Genomic DNA, 13,218 nt, shown 5'->3' with positions numbered 1-13,218 from the left:
AATGCAGTAGTGGAATATATCCCAAGTATATGGTTTTTCAACTGTGTGGATCCTGATGACCAATACAAAACATTGGGGAGTCTTCCTCTTTGTTTCTGACCCTCCACCTTATCAAACATGATATCCTTCTCTAGCAACAGGTCCCTCCTGACAATATGTCTGAAGTATGAGAGTCAAAGTTTGGCCATCTTGTCCTCCAAGGAGCACTCTGGTAGCATATGAGGTGATTTAAAATACCATAGCTTACATCTTAGTCCTGAAAGGGATATCATTGCTCTTTAACATATAAAGATGATTTAAGCAGCAGATTCCATTAATGTAATCAAGCATTTCATTTCTTGACTGTTGATTTCATGGGTGTTAATTGTAGATCAAAGCAAAATCGAGCCTTTGAGAACTTTAAGCTTTTCTCCATTTATCAGCATACTATTTATTGGACTATGGACCACAGAGTTCAGGATTTGACCCCTCCAGTCACTCTGTAAGAGAAAGATGAGGCTTTCTGCTCCCATACAGCACACTAAATCCTCAGGAACAATAAATTGGGTCACTATGTGTGCAAACTGACTGGAAGGCACTTAACAGCAACAACAAAAATTCACTGGTACTTTTACGGGGAATTTTGTTTTCTTTATATTGAGGTGCAGTCCATACTGAAAATCATCGTCTTTAATATTCATTAGTAAGAATTTTAAGTCCTCTTCACTTCTAGCAACCAAAGTGTTGCCATCTGCATCCTGAGATTTGTTAATAAGCCATCCTCCAATTCTGACACCATGCTTCTCTTCATAGAATTCAGCTTCTCTAATTATTTGCTCACTTTACAAATTGAATAAGTATGGTGTTTGGATACTTCCATGGTGCACATCTTCCCTAATTTCTAACCACTCAGTAGCCCCTTATTCTGTTCTAACAACTACCCTCTTTTCTAGGTATAAGATCCTCATGATCAAAATTAAGTGGTGTGTAATGCCCATTCTTTTCAATGTTATACAAAGCTTGTCAAGATCCAAACATTTGAACACCTTAGAACTGTCAATAAAATACAAGTAAACATCTTGCTGGTAGTCTCTGTTTGCATCCAGGATCCATCAGATTGTCAACAATCATTATCAATGGTTCCAGGGCCTCTTCTAAATTCAGCATGAATAACTGGAAGTTCCCCATGAATGTAGAGTTGGAACAGTTTTTTAAATTATCTTGAACACAATTTTAGTTGCATGGTTTATTAATGATATTATTCAATGGTCCCCACCTTCTGTTGGTTTACCTCTGTTTAGAGTAGGCACAAATATGAATGTCTTCTAAGCAGCTGGCCAGGAAGCTGTATTCCAAATTTCTTGGCCCATATGAGTGATTGACTGCAGGGCTGCATGAGTTTGTTGAAGTATGTCCATTTGCATTCTGCTAATTCCTAGAACTTTGTTTTTGCCAATGCTAAAGTGCAGTTGGATTTGTTTTTTCAGTATCACTGGTTCTTCATCATGGTCTACGTTTTGTTACAATGACTATGTGTACCCATGCCTTCTCCTATCACTAAGTGAATATTTTCCAACAACTCATCTATCCTCTTTTTTTAATTTTTAAAATATTTTTTTAACAGCTATCATATTCCAACCAATGATTATCAAGACTTCTTAATTGTATGACTGATCACTTTCAGCTAAAGAAGTTGGAAGAATTCCTTAATTCTTTAATTTCATCTTCACTGGCTGGAATGGTTTGTGTGTAAATTTGAATGATACTGATATTAACTGGTCTTCATTATAGGCATATGGCTATTATCATATTACAGACAATATTATACTTCAAGATAGACACTGAATCTTTGTCTTCACATTGAATTAAACTCCATTTCTTGTCAGTTATATGCCCTGGCATAGCAAATCAGGATTTTTAAAAAAATAAATAGGTCATACCATCCATTTTAAGGAGCTCTGGTAGCGTAGTGTTTACAAATTGGGATGGAAATCCAAGGTTAGCAGTTTGAAACTACCAGCTGTTCCATGGGAGAAAGATGAGGCTTTCTGTTTCCTTAAAGATTTACAGCTTCAGAAACCCTGTACAGGGTCGCTATGAATCAGAACAGACTCCATGGCACATCACCACCACCACCATCCATTTTAGTAAACTGATACCCAGGATATTGTTATTTGTGTGTTTCATTTAATTTTGACAATTTTCAATTTTCCTAGATTAATACTTCATACACCCCACTTCCACCACACATCTGTCAGTCTGTCATGCTGTGGTGGCTTGTCAGTTGCTCTGATTCTGGAAGCTATGCACATGATATTTTAAATACCAGCAGGGTCCCACATGGTGGACAAGTTTCAGATGAGCTTCCAGACAAAGATAGACTATGAAGAGGGAGTAATGAACTACTTCCTAATATTTAGTCACTGAAAGCTTTTATATCCCATTCAAGTAGACTTTTACTAAAAGTAATACAGAAATGGCTGCAAGCATATGTTGACTGAGAACTTCCAGAGGTTCAAGCCAGATTCAAAAGAGGCCAAGGAACAAGGGAAAATTGGAACATTGGAACAAGGAACACTGCTGATGTATGATGGATCTTAGATGAAAGCAGAGAATATCAGAAAGATGTTTACCTGTTCTTTATTGACTACATAAAGCCTTTCAAGCTATGGACAACATTAGGAATTATGAGTACACTAGAACACTTAATTGTGATCACGGGAAATCTGCATATGGACACAGAGGCAGTTGTTTGAACAGAATATGGGAACACTGAATGGTTTAAATTTAAGAAAGGTGTGTGACAGGGTTGTATTCTTTCACCATGCTTATTCAACCTGTATGCTCAGCAAATAATCTGAGAACCTGGGTTATATGAAGAAAAACATGACTTCAGGATTGGAGGGAGACTCATTTGTAACCAGTGATATGCATATGATACAACCTTGCTTGCTGAAAGTGAAGAGGGCTTAAAATATTTACTGATGAAGATCAAAGATCACAGCCCTCAGTATGGATTGCATTTCAATGTTAAGAAAACCAAAATCCTTCCCACTCTGCCAGTAAACAACATTCTTTGCAATGGAGAAAAGATTGAAGTTGTCAAGGAGTTCATTCTTGGATCAACTATCCACATTCAGAGACGCAGCAGTCAAGAAATCAAATGATGCACATAATAAATATGAGCTATAACACGAGTAGATATATGCACACCAATGTTCATAGCAGCAATATTTAAAATATCAAAAAGATGAAGACAGCCAAAATACCCACCAACTAAAGAATGGATAAACAAACTGTGGTACATACACACAATGGAATATTATGCTACCTATAAAAATAACAAAACTGCAAGTCACCGCATAATACAGATGAAACTTGAAGACATTATGTTGAGTGACATTGTTGTTGTTGTTAAGTTCCGTCGAGTCGGTTCTGACCCATAGCGACCCTGTACAGGGTTTCCGAGGGTGTAAATCCTTACGGGAGTAGAAAGCCTCATCTTTCTCCCGCGGAGCGGCTGGTAGTTTCGAACCGCTCATTAGTCATTCACAAAAGGATAAATACTACATAGGACCACTACTGTAAAAGACTAAGAAAAAGAACTCATACTAAAGGGGGGTGGGGATTCTTTGCTGGTTACCAGATTCTAGGAGGTGTGGTGAGGGGAGGTAGGTGAAGGTGCAGCACAGGGTAGGGAATAGACACAGGATAGTTTGGGTGCTAGGGAGGGTGCAATAATCAAGAAGGGGAAAGGGAATGGAAAACAAAGTGGATGAGAAAACAACTAGGCAGGTCTGCATGGGCTAAGTGAGACTGAAGTAAATAATGACGTATGCACAATCTTGGAACAACAGGGCTCTGGGATACAGGGATTTAGACACGGTTCTAATGGGCAAGAGGAGGGAAATAATGTTAAGATGCTTGGCTGTCTTTTAAATCTTGGTTTCCCTGGCATAAAGTAGACACTTGAGGGGGACAGAAAGTAATAGTCAGAAATATCACCATAGAGAGCTTGTAAGTCCATCTTCTGTCTATAACTGATTGGAACACCTAAAATGGAGCTACAACGTGCCCAGTGAGGGAGGTTTTCTGCAGAGCCTCTGCATTACATAAGACCATAGATGGAATCCTGAACTTCACCCAGAATCTTCTGAGGTGGGAAATTTCCACTTGAAAGGACAAGCAGACCAACCTGAAGCAATTAGAGGAACAGAAGATACTTCTTGAAAGAAAGACTGACAGGAAAAATACAAAACAGTATAGGTAGTCTGACTGAATACATCAAGAACAAGCAAGAATACATCAAGGAAAGTGGTAAGGTCCCCCTCAGGGCAAACCCCCTTCCAAGACTAAGACTCAATGGGAATACATGGCAGACATGCACTCTGGTGTCCATATTTGTCACCAGTAAGGGAAAGTGAGGGAAAAACAGCAATGAAGCTTTGAGCTGAGGCCTACAACATTCAATAGACTCCTGTGAACCCAGGTAGAGACCTGGTTGGCCAGCAGTGTGGCAAGACCTGGGGACTCTTGGACCCAGAGTCAGTGACATAGCCACAAAGGACTAGAGTGGAGAGTGAAGCATCCAGCTGATAAGAAGAGTGGTCATATGCATAAGAAGACCCACACTTGTGGATAACACCCACTTGACCAGGCTTCAAGGACTAGGTGACCAGAGCTCAACTAGAAGAAGCAAGAAAAGGGAAAAAAAAGAGAGTAATCTGATGCAATTTGATGAACTAGACCTACACCTATGGATGCAGTAGCTCAAAAGAGGGAAAAAATCTTTATAGCGACAGTCATTTCACCCATTCCATACACAGAGTAGACAGGGATGGGCAACTTGCACATTGGCTACCGGAAATAGGGATGGGGGGCTACAAAGGCAAGAAGTGACTGGCTTACAAGCTTTCAAGATGGAATCTAGATCCAGAGGGTGCAGACAAAGCTAGAATCTCCACTTAGTAGTATCCAATCTGTCTAGGTGGGTAATGAAAGGAGATGGGAAGAGGTCCCTTGTGGTAAAATGGTGAATAATTGTTATCAGGACTTATTGTAGGGTTGGAAATGTAAAGGTGGATGTTGTGTAGCAAAAGGAGAGAAGTGAGTGACTTTGCAGTCCTGGAGCAGAGGTCCCTGGAACCATCAAGGGAGAAGAGCAGAGAGCGGGAGCCTACCCAGAGATTCAGTGACACCAGAAATGGAGGCAGAAATTATAACAAAGAGAGATGGAGCAGCTGGGGACTTTAGGCACAGAGAGGGAGAGGGGCTGTGTACTGAAGACCGGGGGTGGGGGTGGGGGGAGTCAGAGGGGGGTTAGGCTTGCATGGTATATCTTTTGGTTGGTTGATGATGCATGGAGGGGATTGTAACAATGCCAATGAAACTATATACGATAAGATGAATGTAAAGCTAATGTTCTCCCACATAAACTATCACATAATTCACAACAAACATTTGATAAATAAATAAATAAGCTACACACACACACACACACACACACACAAAGAAATCAAACAACGTAGTGCATTAGGCAAATCTTCTGCACAAGACCTTTATAAAGTGTTGAAGAGCAAAGATGTCAGCTTGAGGACTAAGGTGCACCTCACCAAAGTCATGGTATTTTCAATAATTTCATATGCATATGAAAGCAGAACAGTGAATAAGGAAGACTGTAGAAGAATTGATGCTTCTGAGTTATGGTGTTGGAGGAGAATACTGAAAGTGTCCTGGGCTGCCAAAGAACCAACAGATCTGTGTTGAAAGAAGTGCAGCCAGGGTGCTACTTGGAGACCTGTGTAACCATACTCCATCTCTCATGCTTTGGACAAATTGTCAGGAGGGACCAATTGCTGGAGAAGGATACCATGTTTTGTAAGGTGGAGGGTAAGAGAAAAAGAAGAAGACCCCGAGGGAGATGGATTGGCCAAGTGGCAGAATCCATGGGCTCAAGCATGGCAGCAATTGTGAGGTTAGCCCAGGAGAGGGCAGTGTTTCATTCTGTTGTGCATAGGGTCCCTATGAGTAGGTTCTGAATGGATGGCCCCTAACAACAGCAACAACAATGACTAATGATTACTCATATGTTTGCTTGCTGCCAGTTTGTCTTCCTTGGAGAAGTGTCTATTCATGTGCTGTGCTCATTTTTTAATAAGGTTATTTGCCTTTTTCTTGAAATTGTGTTGTATTTTCCTATACATTTTAGAGATTAGTCCCTTGTGTCATGTGCTGTGAAAAAAAGATTTTTCCCTGTCTGCAGGTTCCATTTTAACACTTCTGGTGCATTCTTTGATTCACATAAATTTCTAATTTTTAGTCTGTTCTATCTAATTTGTTCTCTCATGTTTGTGTGAGGTTTTTTTTTTTTTTTTGGCCATGTTTGATAGTCTATGTATGGCATATATTAGAACCCTAGCTTTTGTTTTTATATTCTCATTGATAATCATAATAGTTCTAGAAATTACATATGTCTTTAATCCATGTTGAGTTCTAGGGTGTGACGTATAGGTCTTATTTCATTCTTTTGCAAATCTATTTCCAGTTTGCCAGCATCATTTGTTGAAGAGACTATCTCTTCTCCATTTAATGTATGTTGGTTCTTTGTTAAAGATCCGACTTTATGTGGATGGATTTACTTCTGGGTTCTCAATTCTGTTCCATTGATGTATGTGTCCTTCAACGTAACAATAACATGTTATTTTGACCATTCTAGTAAAAGATTTACTGTATTGAAACCCTCTATGCAGTTGCTACATATTGGAACTGACTTAATGGAACTCAACAGCAACAATGATAACATACATGTGAAAGTTAAACAATGAACAAGGAAAAACAGAATAATTGATGCATTTGAATTATGGGGTTGGTGAAGAAAACTGAAAGTGACATTAACTTACAGAAAATCAAATACATTTGTCTTAAAAGAAATACAGCGAGAATGCTCCTTAGAACAAGGTTGGCAAGACATTGCCTCCTATATTTTGGACATGTCTGGAGAGTTCAGTCCCTGGAGAAGGACATGAGCCATCATAAAGTAGAAAGCAAAAAAGAAGACGATCCCCAATAGATAGACTGACACTGTTGTAACAATGGGCTAAAGCTTAACAGCAATTGTGAGGAGGGCACAGGACTGAGCAGTGTTTTGTTCAGTTGTGCATAGGGTTGCTTTGAGTGGAAACTGATTTGATGACACCTAACAACAACAACAGCATACTAATATAAAGACTATTATAATATCTGCTCTTAAGTATTCTGATTAACTTATTTATATTGCCACCTGAAAGTAGAAGACTATGACTCAATGAATGGTGTGACTTTAGATAAAATGCATCACCTCTAAAGAAACCAAGTTTCAATTTTCCAACAATACAGTGTTTATGGATGTCTTCAACAGATACTTGCTGATTTTTAAATTTCTGTTTAATGTGCTGTTCACATGATACTAAATGCTTTCTAAATTTTTTTTTAAATTTCATCTGTCTATAGTTCTATGATTCTAAAATTTGCCTTTTGTTTGTATGTATTGCTTACTTATTGACTATGCGCATGTGTAAGTTACTGAACAACTTTAAAAATATATTTCATAGGAAATTTGAGAAGATTGAAGGTCTACTGCATTTAAAAGTTATCTACTGATTTGCACATAAAGATTATGGAGTTTATACATGTAATCTTATGTTACCATCATAGCATAATATCACTTTATGTCATTATCACTATCATTTATTTATTACATGAAGGGATTTTGAAACGAAGGACATATTTTTAAGTAGCTCATTGATTGCATTATTATAATTAAAGTTCATCTTTAACTATACACTCCCAGGTGACCAGAATGGCCTTTAACTCTTTCCCAAAAATGAACCATTTCTCCCATCTGCTAATAAATTATGATCAAAGGCTTCATTTTTCTTGGATCAACAATCAGTACTCATGGAAGCAGCATTCAAGAAATCAACTGACTATTGCAATAAACAAATGTTCTGCGCAAGATCTTGTCAAAGTGCTCAAGAGCAAACATACTAGCTTGAGGACTTCACAATGTTGTCCATAGCTTTTAATGATCCACATTATCGAAAGCCTTTGCATAGTCAATAAAGCACAGGGGAACGTCTTTCTGATATTCTCTGCTTTCAGCCAAGATCCATTGCACATCAGCAATGATATCCCTTGTTCCACGACCTCTTCTGAACTGACAGGGAACTTCCAGAGGTTCAATCCTGGAATCTGTTTCTGTATTACCTTTAGTGAAACTTTACTCGCATGGAATATCAAAGATATTGTCCGATGATTTCTGCATTCCTTTGCACCACCTCTCTTTGTAATGGGCACAAATATGGATCTCTTCCAATCAGTTGGCCAGATAGTTTTCTTTCAAATTTCTTGACATGGAGGAATGAGTTACTCCATTGCCACCTCACTTTCTTGAAAGTTTCAATTTTTATTTCATCAATGCCTGTTGCCTTGTTTTTTGCCATTTCTTTCAATGCACCTTGGACTTCTTCCTTCAATATAATTGGATCTTAATCATATGCTACTTCTTGAAATAGTTGAACATCAATCATTTCTTTTTGGTACAGTGATTCTGTGCATTCCTTCCATCTTCTTTTGATGCTCTCTGCAACATTCAATCATTTTTACAGAGAATCTTTCAATTATGAATGTTGAGGCTCAAGTTTTTTCTTCAGTTTTCCCAGCTGGAAATGCTGAGTGTGTTCTTCCTTTTTGGTTTTCTGACTCCAGATCTTTGAACATTTTGTTGTAATATTTAACTTTGTCTTCAAGAGCTGACCTTTGAAATCTTCTTTTTAGCTCTTCCACCTCCTCATTTCTTCCATTTGCTTTAGCATCACAATCTACCTTTTAACAAGATTAAATTCTATCATTTAAATGGCTTTTAGTAAGTTCTTACTTTTCTGCCATCCGGTTTCAGAAAATATGTACTATTTCCATGTTATTTTATTTAATCTTGACAACAGGAATTATTTTGCTTTCCTAACTTTCAGATAATCACTGTTGTATTACTGAGTTTCTGAACATCAACCATACCATGTAAGGAGTTGAGTATCTCAATGCCTTTGTTTTAATTTTTTATAAGTACAAAACAATGAGGGAAAAATAAGTTTACAGTATCAGTAGTGGTTACGAATCGGGCTGTGAACCTTAAGGTCAGTAGTTCAAAACTACCAGCCGCTTCGTGGGAGAAAGATGAGGCTTTCTATTCCCGTCAAGATTTACAGCCTTGGAAACCCTGTATAGGGTCGTTAAGCATCAGAATCGACTCGATGGCACTTAACAACAATAACAACAACAATCAGTACATTAAAAAAAGGAGGTTTTGATTATTTAAAAAAAGATGGACCTTTTCAAAGGCAAACTAATGATAAAATGTAATGGAGTGTCCCAACATCATAATGCACCAAGTTCCACTGCCTAAGGTGTATTCAAAGGAACCTGAACACCGAACCGGAAATGTATTATGGAGAACATGAAAGATCATAGAGGAGAGGTTGCATTGTATTTATGTAGGTTCATAAGTTGAATGGCTATGATTGTGTAAGTGTCTGTCAAAAAACAAACAGTACAGATTCTGAATCGTATAGGTCACAATGTGCTACTCATATAGTTTGTGTTTAGTAAGTAGGGCCAGAGTTGAGCTCCCAGGAAAGACAGTTAGATTGATGACAGCCTCTGTCCTATTTGCTGGGGTGTAGTGAATTATTTAATGACTCATCTAGCATAGTCTTTGCGAACTGTCATAAATAAACTTATTTTCCTAATGAATCTGGGTAAGAGAATGTAAGGGAAAATACAGATGGATTATGTAATACAATTGTGAATGAATGTTGAACAGGGTTAATTGTGAAAACTTGGAACTCTAGCATGTGTATATTATGACTTATATAAACATCGGGAGTTGGGGAGAAACAATCTCACTACCACCAGAGAAGAAGTGTGAGGCATGGGGGATTTCCTTTCAACCCAAATATCCTTGCACATTGAACTTCCTTGACCCAGCAACAGAAATCTGTGATATAAGACGAGTTGCAGAGGATCAGTCAGCAGCAAAATTATGAGAAAGAGCATGAAACAGCATGGTGGGCTTCCCATTCTGTGGAGCAGTTGACTTTAAGCAGGGGACTTTCTCTGAGAGTGGAGTGCCTCCAGGTACTTAATTAGGGCAGGGAGTTTTCATGACTCCTGAGCTATAGCCCTGAGCCTCAGGCTGAGGTTTGGGGTAGAGTGCTATCAGCTGTGGGTATTTATCAGCAACCTGGAAAACTTTGTAACATATCAGATCAGGACAGAGGTCAGGCCAAGGGGTCCAGGTCCAGAGAGAGACCTGCAAACAGACAGGGCAGAGGAGAGCCTGTCCAGACTGGAGGAAATCTTCCCTGATCATTTCTGACACTCAGTTGTAACCTGTTGATTTCCCTAAGAAGCCCCATAACTTTGAAAATGGTGTCTGAGTTTTTTGTAGCAATTTCAAATAATCATTGAACCCAACTAATTAGAGAGGACTGTGGGAGGTATAGTTGCTCTGAATTGGCATTGACTCTGTTACAGTGGGTTGTGGGTTTGGTTTTCGGTGTTTACGCTATTCTATCATTTTCTTCAAGACCTGAGAGTGCCCTATGGTGTGGTCATGATATTTCCATAGAATGTTTAGTTCAAAGTATCTTGCTCATTATTCTCTAACGAAACATTTCCCCAAAATGTTTTGATTTCATAAACTAATGCTTAGATACTGGTTTATCTGAAAGTTCTTAATTGTGTTAATATGTTTTGTGTTCTAATAACTTTACCATAAATGAACCACAATCTGTACATTGTCTACCATAAGGAATACAGGACTAACACCTCTTTCCTCTGATAAATTCAATGAATCAGGAACATACCAAAGGGTCTTTGATTTAAACTTCTACATTTTAGTCAAACATATAAACACTCAATAAAAGAAGTACATGTGTTTGAATTGCTGACCAACAGGAATCAGAGATTAATGAGAGCTAGAGATGATAGAGCTATTGCTGATATTTTCTATCCCTCTGAGAGTAACTGGGGAATTTACTGGAGTTTCTCTCATGAGGTGAATGAGTGGAAGAAAGAAGCTTGGAAAGCCCTGGTCTGTCCAGCTCTGACCAGGTTCCAATTTCTTAATATCCTCAGTGTCAGCCAGTTAGCAATTCACACATACCTGTGAAGATTGGACAAAGAATAAGGAAACCTATAGCACAAATTTCTTGTACTGGATTCCCAAACCTTTTAGCATTGTACTCCGCAAACATTCCTTGTTTCTGTTCTTAAATGCCTTAGATTCGGTCCTTACTCATAGCAGCCCTGCATGGGATTTCCAAGGAGCGACTGGTGAGCTTAAACTGCTGACCTTGCAGTTCAACCTGACCTTGCAGTAGAGCGCATTAACCTGACTTGTGACTGCTGTCAATTTGGTTGACTCATGGTGAGCCCATTCACAAGAGAAGGAAACACTACATAGTCCTGTATCATCCTCAGAATCATTGCTGTATTTGTGGTCAGTGTTGCAGCCACTGTGTCAGTTTGTCTCATCAAGTCTCTTTCTATATTTTGCTGACCCTCTACTGTACTATTTTCAATGATCTCATTTGCATGGAAAGTTAAGCAATGAATAAGGACGATCATAGAAAAATTGATGCATTTAAGTTGTGGTCTTGGAGAAGAATATTGAGAGTACCATGGTCTGCTAGAAGAACAAACCATTCTGTGTTGAAAGAGACACAACCAGATGCTCCTTGGAAGTCAATATGGCCAGACTTTGTCTCTCATACTTTGAACATATTATTAGAAAGGACCAGTCCCTAAAGAAAGATATAGTGTTTGGTAATGTGGAAGGTCAGCAGAAAGATGAAACCCACAACATAATGGATTAGCACAGTGGTAGGAGCAATGGCCTCCAGCGTAACTGCAGTTGTGAGGACAACACAGGACTGGGTGGTGTTTCATTCTGTTATACAGAAGGTCACTAAGGGCTGGAACTGAGTCAATGGCATCTGACAATAACTATTGTGCTAAGCATGACATCTTTCTTTAGAGACTGATCTCTCCTAATAACATGCCCAAAGTAGTTGATATCAAATCTTACTGTCTTCACTTCTAAGGAGCATTCTGAGGTGCCTCCAGACATATCCCTTACTTATATGTTTTTTATTTGTATGATCTGCAAAAGACCTCTTTAAAGTGTATAAGAGCAAAGATATGAATCTAAAAATGATTGTGCGCTCGAACCAAGACATGGAATTTGCAATTTCCTCAAATGTATATGGAACTTGAACAATAAGGAATAGCAAAGAAGAATCAATTACTTTAAAGTTCTACTATCTTAATAAACAAAAATACAGTGAGAATTCAATTAGTTTAGAATATCAATACAATGAAAAATAAAAGCAAATTTAAAAAAAAAAACAAAAAAAAAAGTATGATTTAAAATCAAGGAACTCTTCAAAGAAAAAATAATGATTAAATGGAATTGGTGGTTTTGAAACACAGAGTATAATTGACCTGGTGGTGACAGAAAAGAAGTTGTATATTTAACTTTTATTGTGTTATTGACAAAATTTAAAATCATAGAGAGTTAGCTGCCTTTCGCTTATAGATCCTCACATCTCTGGGTGACTGTAATTACATAAATATTGTGCTTATCAAATCAGAGTGCAGATTCAGAATACTGATGTTTGAGGAAGTTTAAAATTTTCCTGGAAATATTCCATTATCCTCTGATTCCATTGTCTACAAAATTTTGAAGCCCCAACAAATAGTTCATATTCAGCAATACCAGAATTAAACTATCAGGAAAAGATAGAGTCAGGCTAATGTTATCCTGGTACATAATTATCAGACTTAATATGACAATGTATTTAAATCTGACCCAAAAATGATGGCAGACATTCATCTGTAAATTAGAAAAAATATCAACTTAGCACCTTATATAAATTGACTGTGGTACAATAATTATACACTATAATGTTTTCAGTCTGTACAAATTCAGTCATATTTCAAATATGTCATTATAACCCCATTACATCATTTGCTTTCTGAGGTAATTTTGACACTCCATAGCTTTCTCATGGCATTTTTTACTTCTGCATTCCTGAGTGTGTAGATGAGTGGGTTGAGAAAGGGTGTCCCGATGGTATAAAATACTGTCACCATCTTGTCCATGGGGAAAGTGGTTGGTGGACGTGTGTACATGAATATACA

The 13,218-nt window shown here is 38.0% G+C and overlaps 1 protein-coding gene across 1 annotated transcript in view; it reads right to left on the bottom strand.

The window, feature by feature from the left end:
• Positions 1-13,041: 13,041 nt before the first annotated feature.
• The window catches only part of LOC102817119 (olfactory receptor 4C11-like), a 12,904-nt gene continuing 12,727 nt past the window's right edge, over positions 13,042-13,218 (bottom strand). Inside the window, exon 2 of the mRNA XM_006877586.1 lies at positions 13,042-13,214. Within this exon, the coding sequence (XP_006877648.1) occupies positions 13,042-13,214 (173 nt within the window). The remainder of the gene's footprint in view (positions 13,215-13,218) is intronic.

Source organism: Chrysochloris asiatica, unplaced genomic scaffold (genome assembly GCF_000296735.1).
Source record: "Chrysochloris asiatica unplaced genomic scaffold, ChrAsi1.0 scaffold00531, whole genome shotgun sequence".
In the NCBI taxonomy this organism is placed as follows: domain Eukaryota; kingdom Metazoa; phylum Chordata; class Mammalia; order Afrosoricida; family Chrysochloridae; genus Chrysochloris; species Chrysochloris asiatica.
This window is presented reverse-complemented; position numbering and strand designations above follow the sequence as displayed.